At 41.7% G+C, this 15,860-nt stretch overlaps 2 protein-coding genes and 1 long non-coding RNA gene across 3 annotated transcripts in view; 2 read left to right on the plus strand and 1 right to left on the minus strand.

The window, feature by feature from the left end:
* Positions 1–2,187, minus strand: part of LOC133217207 (uncharacterized) — a 51,689-nt gene extending 49,502 nt beyond the window's left edge. Inside the window, exon 1 of the long non-coding RNA XR_009726829.1 lies at positions 1,951–2,187. This is a non-coding gene — a long non-coding RNA (uncharacterized LOC133217207). The remainder of the gene's footprint in view (positions 1–1,950) is intronic.
* Positions 1–15,860, plus strand: part of YBX3 (Y-box binding protein 3) — a 92,277-nt gene that overhangs the window by 48,182 nt on the left and 28,235 nt on the right. The gene's annotated exons all lie outside the window — the stretch shown is intronic.
* On the plus strand, positions 349–7,644 carry STYK1 (serine/threonine/tyrosine kinase 1). Its single transcript, XM_061362003.1, has 9 exons — positions 349–453; positions 1,317–1,451; positions 3,114–3,362; positions 3,646–3,827; positions 5,401–5,484; positions 5,736–5,944; positions 6,164–6,204; positions 6,492–6,588; positions 7,261–7,644. The coding sequence occupies exons 1-9, from the start codon at positions 387–389 to the stop codon at positions 7,463–7,465; spliced, it is 1,269 nt and encodes a 422-aa protein (XP_061217987.1). The 5' UTR covers positions 349–386; the 3' UTR covers positions 7,466–7,644.

Here is a 15,860-nt window from a genome sequence, read left to right on the forward strand (position 1 = left end):
AAGAGTTCCACATGTTGTGCTTCAGATCAGCTGTGGGCCTGGCAGTGTTAAAGGAGCCCTATGAATTTTTGTGCATATGCCAGCCTTTAGGCCTAGCCATAACTGTTTGCTTGTGAAGCACTCTAGAACAAGCTTAATCTTAAATTCTCTCTGGTCATGCAGTCTGCCTTTCATAGGATTTGATACTGGATGTCCTGTATTAATCTCTAAGCCTCAAAGTCCCAGTGGTGCTTCTTGACACAAGCACTGATCATAAGGATTAGAAAGTTCCACATTCAGCTTACTTGTTGCTTCATAAGTCAACCTTTCTTGCAATAAATTTAATTAATATTCTTCGTGTCTGTGCAGAAGACAGAAGTTGGAGACCCACTCGCTCATAGTTGAACATGGCAGGGGATGTAAAAAGATTCACACGCATGCTGCTGGAATGCAACAGTAATGACAAGCTGTGTGGTAAGATTCCCAGATTCCTTGAGTAATAACTTTCACTTGCTGAGCGGGAAGTCCAGCTTTACTAGAAAGTGGGCCAAGCCCTTTCCACTCCTCCACCTGCATCCCAGCCCATAGAGAAAGGTTTCACTGAGCTTTCCTTGAATTGTATCTCAAAGGAGAAACTTTTAAAGGGATGCAGCCTTTGTGGTGGGATTCATTGCACATAGCTTTAGCCATTTTAGAGTATCTCTGCCTTGAATAAGACACAGTCATTAAAGATTCCCTGCAGCTTCCCTAGGGACCAGTCTCGTGAGATTTTGATTTCATGACTTTCTGTCATCTTTGGGAACTTAAACATGGTCTTGGCCTATGCAAAAATAGAATCATCTCCAAATCTGGGGCATAAGAGAGTTAGTTACTTGCAACATCCTTGTTAGTTGTAATGTCCACACCTTGTTTTCCTTAAAATGTTTCCTGTAATTTTAATGAAAGGAGCTGAACCTGTAATTGCACATGTATTTGTGATGGCATAGCAATATTCAGCCCTTCCCATCTCCCTGCTGTCCCTTTCCCAGGGGCAGTTCTGTTGCACTAGTGGATGATACTTACACACGGCTACAATTTCCAGCCTCTCTATTACAGCATCTACATAAAAGACCCCAGGTGTGGGAGCCCCAGTGGATTCATGCAGTTTAGATACTCAGCACCTTTGAAAAATAGGGTGGCAGCACTAACAGTGTTGCTGTTCCACGAGGCAGAGGATAGGTAAACTTTGGGGACTGAAAGTTACGGAAATATGTTACTATTCTGTTACACAGAACCAATGTGCATGAGGAAATGCTGCTTAGTCCTCATTTTTTCATTTTCCCATTTTCTTTTGATAGTTGTACGTGAATATCAGACTGAAGTGATTGTTGTCCCAGTTCTCCTTGTGGGTGTTTTTGTCATCATGCTAACTGTGATCCTTTGGCTCCACTGCCGAGGCTTGCGAGCCAAGCAGGAGCAATCTGGACACCAAGGTAAAAAACTTCTTTTCAACCACAGGAGTGAGTGTTCCTGTTAGTGGCCAGAAGGCAATCCCTTCTCTTTATTGTTTGAGCCATTAGGCAATAGCATTTATAGAATCATAGAATCAACTAAGTTGGAAGGACCTTTAAGATCATCACTTCCAGCCATTCTCCAGCACTGCCAAGGCCACCACTAAACCATATCACTAAGGTCTTTGCACGGTTTGTGAACTCTTCCAGGGACGACTCTACCACTGCCCTGAGCAGCCTGTTCCAATGCCTGAGCACCCTCTCTATGAAGAATTTTTTCCTAATATCCAGTTTAAACCTCCCCTTGGCACAACTTGGGGCCATTTCCTCTTGTCCTGTCCCTTTTTTATCTGAAAGAAGAGACTGATCCCCACCTCACTACAACCTCCTTTCAGGTAGTTGTAGAGAGTGATAAGGTCCCTCCTGAGCCTTCTCTTCTCCAGACTAAACTCCCCTGTTCCTCAGCCATTCCTCATCACACTTGGGCTTCAGACCCTTCACCAGCTCTGTTGCCCTTCTCTGGACCCACTCCAGCACCTCAGTGTCTCTCTTGTAATGAGGGGCCCAGAACTGAACACAGGATTTGAGGTGCGGCCTCACCAGTGTCCAGTACAGGTGGATGATCACTGCCCTGGCCCTACTGGCTGTGCTATTGCTGATACAGGCCAGGATGCTGTTGGCCTTGTTGGCTACCTGGGCACAAGGTGGCTCAGGTACGATTGCCATCAGTCTGGCCTGAAGAGCCTGAGTGGTGTTCAGCAATTGAGTGAAAAGTAAAAAAACTGAGAACCCTGATTTAGACCACTTGCAGTAGTAGTAATGGAATCTGTAGTGTAGATGGATCTGAGAAAACTTAAAGCAACATATCATATAGACTTTTTAACACACTGTGATAACTAACATACCTTGAGACCTGCAAAGTGTGTTTATGTAATAGCCTTCTAGATGCTACTGCAAAGAGAGTTTCACTGGAGTAATTGTGAATGACAGCTGTTTTGGTGTAGATCACACCTAGTTAATCCATTTTCTATCTGTCATTTAAGAAAAATTTCAAGCTGCTGTCTCCCACTTCCTGTGGAGACAACAAGAAGAAGAAATAGAACAGGGACTGGGAGGGAGAGGGGGTAGGGAAAGGTTTGTAGATACCAAAAAACACATGTTGCAAAAATGAAATTCTGTGGAACTGAATGTGGAAATGAAAATCCAGTACTGAATTGATTTTGCTTTTGTAGAGGAAAAAGCCTTTTCAGCCTATATTAAGGGAAATAATTGAGAGCAAAGATAACACCCTGTGGAACAGCCTGTGCATGTGACTTCTGTAACAGCTGGTAGCTGGTAATAAAATGGTCATTGCTTCAACACAAGGGAATCAAGTACAAATGTGTCTTACCTAGAAAGTTTACATAATTAAATATAGGAAAGATCTCCAGACTCATTCTGCCTTTTAATCAAATAGGGTTGGAGATAAATTCCCTCTCCTCTTCAAGGGCCAGGATAAGTAAGATACAGTAACAGTTCTTTACTTTGTCCTGATTTCCAGTACACTGTGGGGTAAAAATTGGAGGCTAGAAGGACAAGCATTGCCACCTACTACAAGAGTTCATCTGTCTGGTTTTAAGCATCATGTGTATTTGCTTTTGTCAGTGAGTGACAAGAATCAGCAGGAATACAGCTCAACAGAGAGCCGCTATATCCAGCTGAGTGAGATGTCTGTGGAAAGCCTGCTAAATTCTGCGTCCTTGACTCTGAAAGAACTGGAGATACCACGAGAGAAACTCTTACCAGGCACTTGGCTGCTGATAAAACATGGTCGCTATGGGAGCATCTACAGAGCACAGCTGGAAATTGGGAACCCCGGGAAGACTAAGACAGTAGTACTAAAAGTCTTACAAGGTAAGGCACATGGCCAGGATCTCTGTATCAAAGACATGATATTGGGTAGAACTTGCAGTCATTGCTGGGAAAGACCAAGCTGTGTTGAGTATCATGTTAGCTAGTCTGTGTAGCTGTTTTGATAGGAGTGTCTTGGTAGGACTAAGGAGATTGCTGTTCATGTTGATTTTAAGCTGTTCTTCGCTTCCTCCATTTGGCAGTATAGTGGGTTTTTTTTGGGGGGGGGGGCGGAGGTTGGTTTTGTTTGTTTGATTGGTTTGGTTTGGGGTTTTTGTTCTTTCAGACCTGGGTAGTCCCCAGAAAGTAAAGGATTTCCTGGGAAGGATTAAATTCCATCAAAATCTTGGCCATCATGAGAACCTGGTTGAATTGGTTGGATGCTGTGTAGCTCAGCTCCCACTTTATATGATCATGGAAGATGTCTCTCTTGGTGACCTTTTGACATTTTTATGGACATGTCGGAAGGTGAGTCAAAAGAAATGATAGAGTATCTTCTTAAATTCCTTAGGTACATATTTATCCATAAGTCATAGTCCATAAATCATAGACGATTCTTTTCTCTCTCCATGCATCCCTCTTTATCAGTCTAAACTATTTCCACACCCCAAAGAAGTTCTGCACAAGTCTGAACTGGAATGGAATTAGTGGATATCTTCGTTGGTACGATACAGTTTGGAGAAGTTGACATACTCCTACAGATAACTGGAGCTTTTAAAAGATACAGCAGGCAGTGGAATAAGAGTGAGAGTTGAGACAGCTATGTGAATTTCTAATCAGTTTTAAATAATGTCTCACTCCAAATGCTTTTAAGAAAGCAGAGCCGTTACAACACCAGAAAACAGATCATATGAGTGAAAGGTTGATACTTGCACTGGAGGGATGTCACTCATGTGGGACCTGGTGCTGTTCGTTGCATGTATCAGTAACCTAGAAAATGGGATGACAGTGAGATGACGATTCCAGCCAGTAAAGGCAAGTGCTGACCCTGTGGAACTGCAGGATTTTACAAGATTGAGAGACTGGCCAATAAAAAGAACAGGTGAAATTCAGCATAGTTACAAATGAAATTATGACCATGTAGAAAAGCAACCTTAGACTCACATATGTTGCTGATGAGGAATAAAGTCATGGATCTGTATGAAAATGTTAACTCAGGCTGGAAAAGAAACCAAGTATTAAGCATTATTAAGAAAGGCACAGGAACAAAACTCTGCCATGTCACTACATGAATAATTTACGTACATCTGGAACACTAAATACAGAGAGATTGCTTATTGTCTTGTTCAGCAGGTCAAGGTGGTAGCAAATAAAGCTACCAAGCGTCATGTTCAAAACAAACAAAAGAGGTGGTTCTTCATGAAGTGGGGAGTTGACTAGTGGAATTCCTTGCCACTGACTGCTATGGATATGGAAACTTTACATGGGTTCAAGACAAGACTGAATACATTTATGGAGGGTAGCCTTGCAGATGTTACAGAATATGTTGAAACTGTAACCATCTCAGGAAATCCTTAAATTGAAAATAGTTGGGGGGCTGGAAAATGACACAGAAAAAACATTCTGTGCTTACCTTATTCTCTTTCTTTCATCTGGCATCAAGGTAGGGTCACTGTTAGAGGCAGGATAGCAAGAGAGATGGACTGTTAGTTTCATACCAGATAACCATTTGTATGTTATAAATGTACTTTTCCACTCATCATTGTAATTTATTATGTGTATCTCTCATTCTTCTGTATGGATTGTCATTCTCCAGTGTCATTCTACCCATTTCTGTCTAATCTGTTAATCTCTTCTTCACTCTTCAAGTTACCCACCACTTGTCTCTAATGTGCTTATCTTCCCCAGCACACCATCCATCCATCAACATCACCCATCTACATACCCTTATATTTCAGTCAATTTATAATCAGTTGGAAAATTACTTGGGGGAGCAGAAGATTTTATAGTACTCATTTTATTAGATTAGAAGAAAACATTCCCCAGTATGCTACAGCTATGGCATTTGTTTGAACCAAATGTCTTGGTCTTTTGTCTCTAGGATGTGATGACAATGGATGGTGTTCCCTATGACTTCACTGAGAGACAAGTATACGAAGTTGGACAGCAGGTTGCAGCAGCTCTGGTAAGTCTGCTTATATTCACTGCATTTTTGCCTTCCTGATTGCAACACAAGTCTGCATGGTGGCCTAAGTCTTCTCGGCCTAAGCAGCGAGGATGTGCTTTGTTAAAACTGAGCCATATATGCTTGCTTTGTTTTTGTGAGCATACATGTCTTTCCACAGCATGGAAGACAGGCATAAATTAAGTGAAAATTTATATCAGTTAAAATTCCTTTTAAAATTATCGTGGTCTCTTTGTTTTCCAACGTCCCAGGCTTATCTTGAACAGAAGAAATTGTTCCATGGTGACATTGCTGCCAGGAATGTCCTCCTTCATTGCAACTTCACTGCTAAGCTCTGTGGTTTTGGTCTGGCCTATGAAACTCACACATATGGTGTCAACTCAGTCACAAAGATTGTGCCAGTCAAGTGGCAGGCACCAGAGCGGCTCCTGAAGAAACCCCCCAGCATCAAGGCAGACATGTATGATTTAACTGTTGAACTAGAAGTTCATCTCTTTCACTCCTTTATGTATCATTTCATGTCCTAAAGTTCACAGGAAGTTGTATCTACTGTGAGCTTAATGCTCCACTTTATATCTCATACCTGCTCTTCTCATTTCTGCAGGTTGTGCCTATTTGTATGCATTTCAGCTAGAATTTAGCTAGAATGGAAACTTAACATTGTTTTCTTTTCTTGCAGATGGTCTTTTGGAATTCTACTGTATGAAATGATTACGTTAGGTAAGAAGATACAATGATGATAAAAAAAATATGTAAGGAAGCAGCAAATTAGGAAGACCCCAATCTCAAATTTTAGAATGTAAAGTTGGGCCATTTAAATCAGAATTCTCTTTTTTCCAACTTGCAGAGCCTTGACAATTCCTTTTAGACTTCATTTCAGTGTGAGTTTTGGCAGGATAAAAAGGATGGATTTTGATAGAGAAGGAAGGCATTCTTACAAAGAAGCTGCCATCAGCAACAATTTCCTTATTGCAGTTTTTCTATTGTAACTTCTTTTGCCCTTCCAGGTGCTCCACCATATCCTGAGGTGCCACCTTCTGACATTTTACCATACCTTCAGAGAGAGAACATAATGAAACAGCCCTCAAGCTGCCAGCAAGCCATGTAAACCACTTACTTCATGGACAATTGAACTTGAGATCTGAAGAGATAAATGGAAATGAGACATACAAAACTAGATCTTACAGAGGATCTCTATACCCAAAACAGTCACCTATTAGCTGAGGAGACTTTTTCTCACGTCTACCACATCTCTTTACTAGATGCTGCTGCATGGAACCTTGATTGCCAGACCCTTTCTTTCCTGCTTTTGCAAGTTGCTCTTTGTGTTCACTTGTCTGCCCTTGCATTTTGTTGCTCCACTGCTTCCCTGCAAAGTGTAGGACTGTTCTGGAGTAATCTTTCTCTTCTAAATTGCAGGATCCTCCCTGAAGTAAACAAAACACCCATGAGCAAGGTCTAAGGCATTATATTTCCTTTTATGAAGGCATAATTCATTCTAGTTTTAGAGGCTTTTTCTTCTATAATGCTGTTTCAAAAGGGAATACCAAACAACGTTCTTCCCTTTTCCCTTACTCACAGTTGACATCCTGGCTAGCAACTGTATGCATTTGCCCCCACACAATATTCTGTCGTTGCATATTTCAGAGGGTCATTGAAAGAATTTTACATGAAGCAGAAAAAGAGGAGGTCTCTAGACATTTTAAATATGACTGTAGTAAAGCTTAGTGTTGATGCTTCTCATTCCCAGTGCTTCCGTACTTCTCCATCTTACAGGTACAGCATCATGAAGTCCTGCTGGCAGTGGAATGCAACTAACCGGCCTTCTCCAGCAGACCTGATGTGGTCCCTACAAACAGCGATGAAGAACAGCAACAATCATACAGTACTGCAGGTGCCTGAGCTGGTGGTGCCTGAACTCTATGCTAATATTGCGGGTGTTGATGTACTCAATCTAGTGAGGGAATACACTATACTCTGAAGGAGCTTGATACATGTTGGTATAAGAGAATTCTTTGAGTCTGCCCTTTCTAGATGCTTTGCAAGCTCAGGATAAGGTGTGTATGTTGGGAGGAATCCCTTTGTTTTTCGAACATGTTATATATATGCGATCTCTCCTCCATTCCAGAAACAACAAACTCTTTTCATTATTATTATGAAATCAACTGTCTGCCAGTGGTCTTTTTTTTTTTTTAGGAAGCTATAGAAAATGTAATGAGAAGCTTGAGTTAACAGTGTATTGGGTTTGTGTAGCAAGGTTTTGGTAGCAAGAGGATTTCAGGGGTGGCTTCTGTGAGAAGACACCAGAAGCTGCCCCCATGCCCAAGAGCCAGTTCCAGCCAGCTCCAAGATGGACCTGTCACTGGCCAAAGCCAAGTCCGTCAGTGATGGTGGTAGCACCTCTGGGATAACGTGTTTAAGAGAGGGTAAAAAAACCCTGTGCAACATTAACTGGAAGAGAGAAACAGCCCTACAGACACAAAGGTCAGTGCCCCAAGGAGGGCAGGAGGTGCTACAGGCTCTAGCGCAGAGATTCCCCTGCAGCTCATAGTTCAGACCATAGTGAGACAGGCTGCCCCCTGCAGCCCGTGGAGGTCCACAGTGGAGCAGATTCCGCCTGCGGCCTGTGGAGGACACCATGCTGGAGCAGGCAGATGCCCGCAGGAGGCTGTAACCCCTTCGGAAGCCCACACTGGAGCAGGTTTGCTGCAAGACTTGTAACCCATGCAGGCTGTTCCTGAAGGGCTGCACCCATTGGAAGGGACCCATGCTGGAACAGTTTGTGAAGAATTGTGGGAAGGATCAATGCAGAAGTTCATAAAAGACTATTCCACAACCTCCATTCTCCATCCCTCTGCAGCCCTGGAGAAGGTAGAGAAAATCAGGAGTGAAGCTGAGCTCAAGAAGTGGGGAGCACGTGTTTTATGATTTAGGTTTTATCTCTCATAATCGTACTCTGATTTTGATTGACAATAAATTAAACTGATTTCCCAAGTTGAGTCTGTTTTGCCCATGATGGTAACTGGTGAGTGATCTCTCCCTGCCCGTATCTCAATCCATGAGGCTGTTGTTACATTTTCTTTCCCTGACCAGTTGAGGAGGGGCAGTGATAGAGCAGCTTTGGTGGGAACCTGGTGTCCAGCCAGGGTCGACCCACCACAAGGAAGTTTCTGGATATCTCTCCCAGTTTTTTCTGTCCCAGGAAATTGCATCAGTTGGGTATTCAAAAGAGATGTCCTGGGGAATATGCTATAGATATAGTATAGGAAAAAGTGCACAGAGTAGGTGATACAAATGAGTAGTTTCCTGTCCATTCACTAAAGACCTATCCAAGACAGTTGTGTTCGTGCCTGTTAAGAGTTCAGTAAATGTCTGGGATTTCTCCAGTGCTTTGTACTCGAGCTTTCTATGGAAGAATGGGTACTGTATTAAAAAAGCAAACACTAGAAACCTGCATATCTGTGGATGCAGAAGTTGTTACATTAATGTAATATGTCTTCATGTAGGGTGTACCTTCCCTGTAGTAGGTGTGGGGTCAAGTGACTACTACTCCAAGAAAAAAGGCATATGCTTGGCTCAGGATAAAACCCTTACAGACCTGAATTTCTCAGGGATGGCCTTTAACCAGTGATTCCTTTGAGCAGTGCAGGTCATTTGTTCCTGTGCTCCTCTTTTGAGTTGCTAATTCATGGATTAATTACTTTGGTATTTTGGGGACATCTCTCCAAGGTTACAACAGCCACTGTAAAAGCAGTATGGAAATGTAAAGAGTAGACCACATAAGAAAAGTTTGTGTACAGTAAAAATAACATATGATGAGAATAAGCATTCACAGTGACATTGTTGTGTGCTTTATGGTAAGAGTATACCATAGACTGCATTAATCTCTGCGGTGACACCTTTGCTGTATGACTTCTGCATTGAGGATCTGGATAGTAGACATTACCTTCTTAGCTACTCTATGACAAGGGTGACAGTATGCAGCATTTTGTGAGGACTGATGATATCAGAGCGACTTCAGTGTCTCACGTATAAACATCACAGATAACTTTGGTAATCATATGGAGGATATGAGTTTGTACCCAGTGAGCTGCTGAATATGAACTCAAGATTAAGCTTAAAATAATAGCATGAGAAATTCTGCATATGCAGTTTTCTTACAAGCTTTTTGTATGCCATGCATTGATCAGTGGATACACCTTAATGTGAGTTCCAGACTTGATTCCACTAAAGATTTCAGTGACTGGGCTTGTTGCACTGGTGATTTATGTGAGTGCACATGATTTGACTATTCAGGTTATGAGCAGGCTGTGGCTGTGCCAGTGCTACTGCAGAAAAGTTAGTAGTGCCTGTGATAAGGCTTGTCCTAGGACAGCTGATGGTTGAAGTCCCACTGGAAATGCACCTGTATGTCTTCAGTGTTTACCTAGGAGAGGGGCAAGCATCTTTAACAAAAAAAGTGTGAGTTTTGCTTGTTCAATATTTATATTTTATAATATAAGCTGCACAAGCCTTGTATGAAAATATTTGGTCATTGATTTTCATGATCATCCAGACTTCGTAAAATATCAGAGGTACTTGAAGCCATAGTCCTGCTGCAGACCTGATGAATAATACACAATAGTTCAAAGGGAGCATTGTTAAATGGAGAGATAAATGTGACAAATGCATCACTGTTCTCAGAGTTCCCTATCTTGTTGCATCACAGAAAGCGATTTTCTGCTTTGCACAAATCCTCTTATTTCGTTTCTGTTACCAAAGCTCTGATCAAGGGAATATGTGGGAATTCAGGATGCTGAGCACCTCACAGCCTCTAACAAAATATCTGCTTTAGTTTGCCCAGTGAACAACCCTGTGCCAATGCCCTGCTTATGAATTTACCCACAGGAAGACATTCTCCTGTTGTATGATAAGGTCCAGATTTAATTTCTTTTCAATTAAGTGGCTTGATTCTCAATGCGAGCATACTTATCTTCGATTGCCTTTTCCCCAGGTTAGCTTATATAGGTTTGGAAATGATGCAGTCTAAATTAGATTAAGTGAATTAACACTAACAGCTCTCCTAGGGATAAGGATGTTCTGTCTAATGCAGGCAGAGAGAAAAAAAAATTATGGTTGCAAAAGTGACAACAGACAGGATGCACATATGCTAACTATTTGTGCTGCAGTTTGGCTTCACCATGCTTGGAATCTTCCTGAAACCACAAATAAACCATTACCTTTTTAAGTCTTTTTGAACTCTCTAAGCATCCATAAATCTTTTTTCCTGCTACAGTGGCCATATAGCGAAGGATTCCCATTTAAACAAAAGAAGAAAGATAATACAGTGCTCTTACTTGCTCTTCTGTGGTCACAGAATTGCTTTTTGGTGAGGGCTGCAGTTCAGTCATGGGACTGGCAATGCCTTTCTTTATGCTCCCTCCAACAGCTTGTAGTTTTATATATAGCAGGTACTGCACCACCAAGAAACAGCAATAATTCACAAACATACCACCACCCCCTTACTCTCCTAAGACACAAGAAAGTGCTAGTTTTTTTCACATTAGTTAGTCTCGTGTTGCAGTGATCATCAGAAACCAGGACATGTATTTATAGAATGCTTTAACAGGTCTTTCTGCCTATGACAAAAGGAGGAGGTGGCTTGGGGTTTTCCTCTTGCCCTGTATTTAAACAGCCCCCATGATCATCCAGTTCTCCAAGATGCATTTTATGTTGTGTTTTAAAGTAGAGGTGTTGCTCTTCTGTTGCTGTGCCAGCATAGCTTCACACAAAACATGTTATAGCTGTAGGTTAGAAGCTCATTTACCTTGCTAGCTTATTTCTGATTTTTCACCAGTACTTTGGATCTGGTTTACTTTTCCCTGCTGCCATCACCCTGTGTATTTTGCTCATTATTTGTCTTTGCTGGAGCAGCCTTTGCTGTCAGAGCTGCTCTGAGGTGGCATCTTAAGAACAAGCATCAGTCATGCTTCAATGCAGCAGTTGCTCTCACTAAGGCAGGGGAAGTTTTTCAGATGTCAAAATAACCCTTGTTACAGGGTTACGGGTGCCTTTACTTCACACAGGTTCAGGAAGAATGCCAACATGGCTTCTGATCCAAGAAACAGGCAGCAGCGTGGCAACTGAGCAACAGAGCCCTGCCCATAGGCTAGTGTTTGCCCTGTTCCCCTCTAGTTGCTGCAGTCGGCTGTGTGCCAGGACTGACTGGTCTTACCATGTCTGCCCTGTGGTCATCTCTTAAAATTAAGGATTAACGTTGTGAGGTTAGAGGAGGACTTACCTGTACATCTGATTTTATTTAGATGCAACTGTGACTCTGAACAGCATTAAAACAACTCCATGTATAGTGAGTCATACATTTCAGATAACAGTAGTAGCTGAAGTCTTCTAATATGCTTTGAGCATTCAGATGAAGCCTGCCACATTTAAACTGCTGTAAGAATTGAGATATTCCTGTTTCTCTTTCTGGGTTATCCCACATGTGGAGTCTTCTATAACCAACCCTTTAGGTCACTGGTAGGTTTCTACTCAGTGTGTAAAACTGATAACTCATATGCAAAACATTTTTAGTTTGGTGATGGTCATAAGAAGGTTTGAGTCTTTTGTGGCTTAGAGCTTGCTACCCAGTGATTTTTCCCAGACATTAATGAAAGCTGTTTTGGTTTTCTTATTGTAAACTCGTTTGGATTATAATGATTTTATCTCAAATCCCATCCCCTGCAGGATGCTGTAGTTCCCTTTGTGGGTGTGGGGGTGTAGGGATGTCCCATTTTGTCCTTGGAAGCTTATTTTAGTTTCTCTTTGTCTTATGGTTCTCCCCTACAGATCTTGTTCCCAAGAGTCTCATAGGAGTATGCAGCAAGCCAGCCTGAGCTGCCATCACTGACTTTCAGCAACAGTGGCTTGAGTAATATACCAAAACTTTTCTTCCTTTAATATCGCACACAAAAATACAGTAACTCTTATTTTGCATGGCATCAGCAATTCTGTGAGTGTAATGGAGTTATTAAATACCCAACAAAATAGCTGGATTTCATAGAGCTTTTTGGTAATCCAAGGTTTTGTGTACAAAACATACCAGGAAGGCAAAGGTGTCCAGGAAACATGCTTGGTATAGTCCATGATGGGACTTCTGCATATTAAAATAATCACATTTCTGCACTTTGTTCCAAAAGAAGTAGTGAAGGCAGAAGGCTTGGAGAGCTTATCCTCTGGAGAGGTGGTTAAAATAAAAACATCTGAGGCAGAGTTGTGCAGAAAAGCTTTAAAAGGGTAGCAGGGTAGCTGGAATTAGTATTTTTTAAATACTGGAGACAAAAAGTGTGCTTGCCTCGGTCTGTGTGGCAGTAGCTTTTTTTGTTCAAAGTTTATAAAAGCTGCTCGATACAGTTAATGGCTGGAGAGAAATAGCTGGCTTTGGCCAATGTAGCCTTGTGAAACCAAGAGAAAAGATCATAGTCTTGTCTTTAAGGTGTGTGCACATGAAAGGTGTGTGTGGCTATAGGTGACTTTTCAGATCCGTAGTGGCAGCACAGTTTGGAGTCTGACTCAGGACAGAGATATCAGGTAAAAAAAGAACACTTGGAAAACACTGCCAAGGTGTCATTAAATCATTTGAGACTGACAAGTACCTGTTTTTTTCAGGCCAAGTGATATACACTTGGAGAATGCTTCCTGAATACCTGTCATGTCTTATCCACAGTGGCTTTGCAGCTCATGTTAGAAGTGTTGGTAATCTAGTATGATCCTCTATTGCAAATTAGTCACCGTTCTTGATGGTCTAATGTTGGAATGGCATCTGACCTAGTCTTTGTTGCTGCAAATGATGGGATACACCTCAGTTATGAATCATTTGTTCCAAAAATTATTACTGAAATCTTGCTGTGCTGTATAGCTGCTTTTATAGGATCTTTAAAACTGAGTTTGGTGGTTGCTGGTTTGTTGTAAGCACCCTGCCTTGTGGCTGAGCTTTATGTAAGCAGCCAGTAAGCAGCAGATGAAGAAATGCAGTGTGGAAAGCACAACCACGCTGTTTTCTCCTGAGTGCTTCTGTATATTTAGACTGCATTTGATGTGGATGCAATTGGCATGTGAAATACCATATCATATCAGATAAAACAACAAGGACTTGTAGCATTGGATCGCAGTAAAGGTGATGTATGTGTAGAGCCTGCATCCCATAGAGTCTGCTTGAAAGCTGAAGCAAAAATTGCTGGACTCCCAAGAGTGTCACAACTTACGGATCTTCCTTCTTACATCTTGGGTCTGATAAATATTTCTTACCCAGCACTGCTTTTTTTCCTGTTCCTGTTAGAAGCCATAGATTTAAAGATCATCCTGAACTTGTTTCTGAGCTCTTAAGACTGGGGTGAGCTCGTGGATCATAAAGTGTTAGTGGCGAGGCTTAGCCTTCACAGGCAAGTGAGTGGCTGGTTGTTATTTCAGACCTCTTCCTGCTGCAGTTTTATGGAGAATGCTGGTTGGTTTTGTTGTTGTTGTTTTGGTTTGGTTTGTTTCTTTGTTTCGTTTTGTTGTTTTGTTTTGGTTTTTTTGTTGGGTTTTTTGTTTGTTTTGGTTTTTTTGGGGGGGGGGTGGTTAGGTGTCCTGTGTTAGAGACTGCTTTCTGTGCATTGAAAATGCCTCTATGGTGGTATTTACAACTGCTATCTTGTGAGATATGGAAGCATGCTTGGGGAGACAGCTTCTTGTCTCTCCAGGTTCCAGGCAGCTGACCAGCTTTCTGAGCACATCCTGCTTTATCACCCAGTACACTGTATTCACGGAAACTGCTCCTCTACAAATATCTCTGTTCAACCTTGAGTGTGAATTTCCATCCTGAAGTGTAAAAAAAGGGTAAATAGGCAACATGTAATTTTGGCATATATGGACTAACTTGGTCAATACAAACATCTCTTACAACCAAACCAACTCGCTTCACCCTCTCCCTCCATTCTTTACCCTCTGCTTCACTTACAGTAACTACTGACTTTGAGAAACTTACAGCAGACCTATGTTGGAAGGAAGCAGTGTTTAGTAGTGCTAGGCTTGAGCCACAACACTACCAACAAGGCATGTTATGAAATATTTATCATCTTGTTTAGATTAGAATGCAAATTGTTACACATGAGTCAATGAGTGATTTCTGTCCATACTAGATTTTAAGTTTTCCTTCTTGGAGCAGTTTTTAGTAGAAGATGTCAGCATCCAGGATTTAAGAGCAAAAGAACTGTTAAAACAGGAAGTGAAGAGCACAGTTAGGATTAAAGAAGTTGAAGAGATATTGTGGCAGAGGAAGAAATTACTGTGTCTTCTTGCTGCAACAGGATGACCCTTGCCTACATCCAGTACTTTCCAAAGGTGCTGGATCTGCTTATCAGGAAGCTTGTTATTCCCATACTGGCTGGTATTAAGATGGCAGCAGAAAACCAAGCCCTGTCATGAGACCCATGCTGCACCTTTCTTCCTGCTTGCTGCCAGGCACTGCAGATTTAATCCTTCCCCTATTTCTTCATTATTAACACAATGCATGTTTGCTCTGTGGGATACACTCCCTGCTGGAATGACATCTATAGTCCTTCAGTGCAGTGCCCAGGGCAAATCTGGTACATCAAAATAGGACCTGGAAGAGCTTGCACTGTAGTAATATTGAGGTAGTCAAGATAAGATGGTATTGAATTTGTTAAAAAATAGCAGAGATTTTGAGCACAGTTGCCTGGTTTAAGATTGTAGAGCAGTACCTGCAATGGAATTGTTCTTCGTGCTGAACTTAAACCAGGACATTATATGGAAAATGCTCTCTCTCAGTTGCTAAATAGTTGCTTCTCCATCTGTTTGTTCAAGCACCTGTTAGGATATTTTGTCTTCAGGACAACTTTTGCTATGACATGACTAAGTCCTCCAGGAGTATTCTAAGTAGAAAGAGGTGCTAGTGTGATTCATGTTGATTAAAACAACTTTTGTTTCAAGAGCTGCTGAATGCAAACATGAGAATTATTTCTTCAGTGAGAGGAGCTGTATGTCTCTTCTGACTCGGAGCACATCCAGAGTTTTGTGGCTACAGTACAGCCTTGTGATTACTCAGTGATCTGCTTTACATGGCAAAGGTAAGGAAAGAAGTGTTTGAAAGAGCTCTCTTCGGTGAAAATCTGGGAGCTAAGTCAGTAGAAATTAAATTAGAAAAATAATCCCCTTGCTGATAGTTTATTTTTTTTTTGCCAGGCACCACCCAGTAATTCCAACGTAGGTTATCTTGCTGCCTGTTACACAGCCTGCTTTTCACTCCAGAAGTAAAGCTGCCAAGTTGCCTCACATTGGCCAAAGCACTTGCCTGCACTGGGATCTTGCCCTGTAACTGGGTTCCTGGTAATGGTGCCAGG

Source organism: Neopsephotus bourkii, unplaced genomic scaffold, assembly GCF_033783945.1.
Source record: "Neopsephotus bourkii isolate Nb327-2 ecotype Australia unplaced genomic scaffold, CSIRO-AGI_Nbou_v1 NB_107, whole genome shotgun sequence".
Taxonomy (NCBI): Eukaryota; Metazoa; Chordata; class Aves; order Psittaciformes; family Psittacidae; genus Neopsephotus; species Neopsephotus bourkii.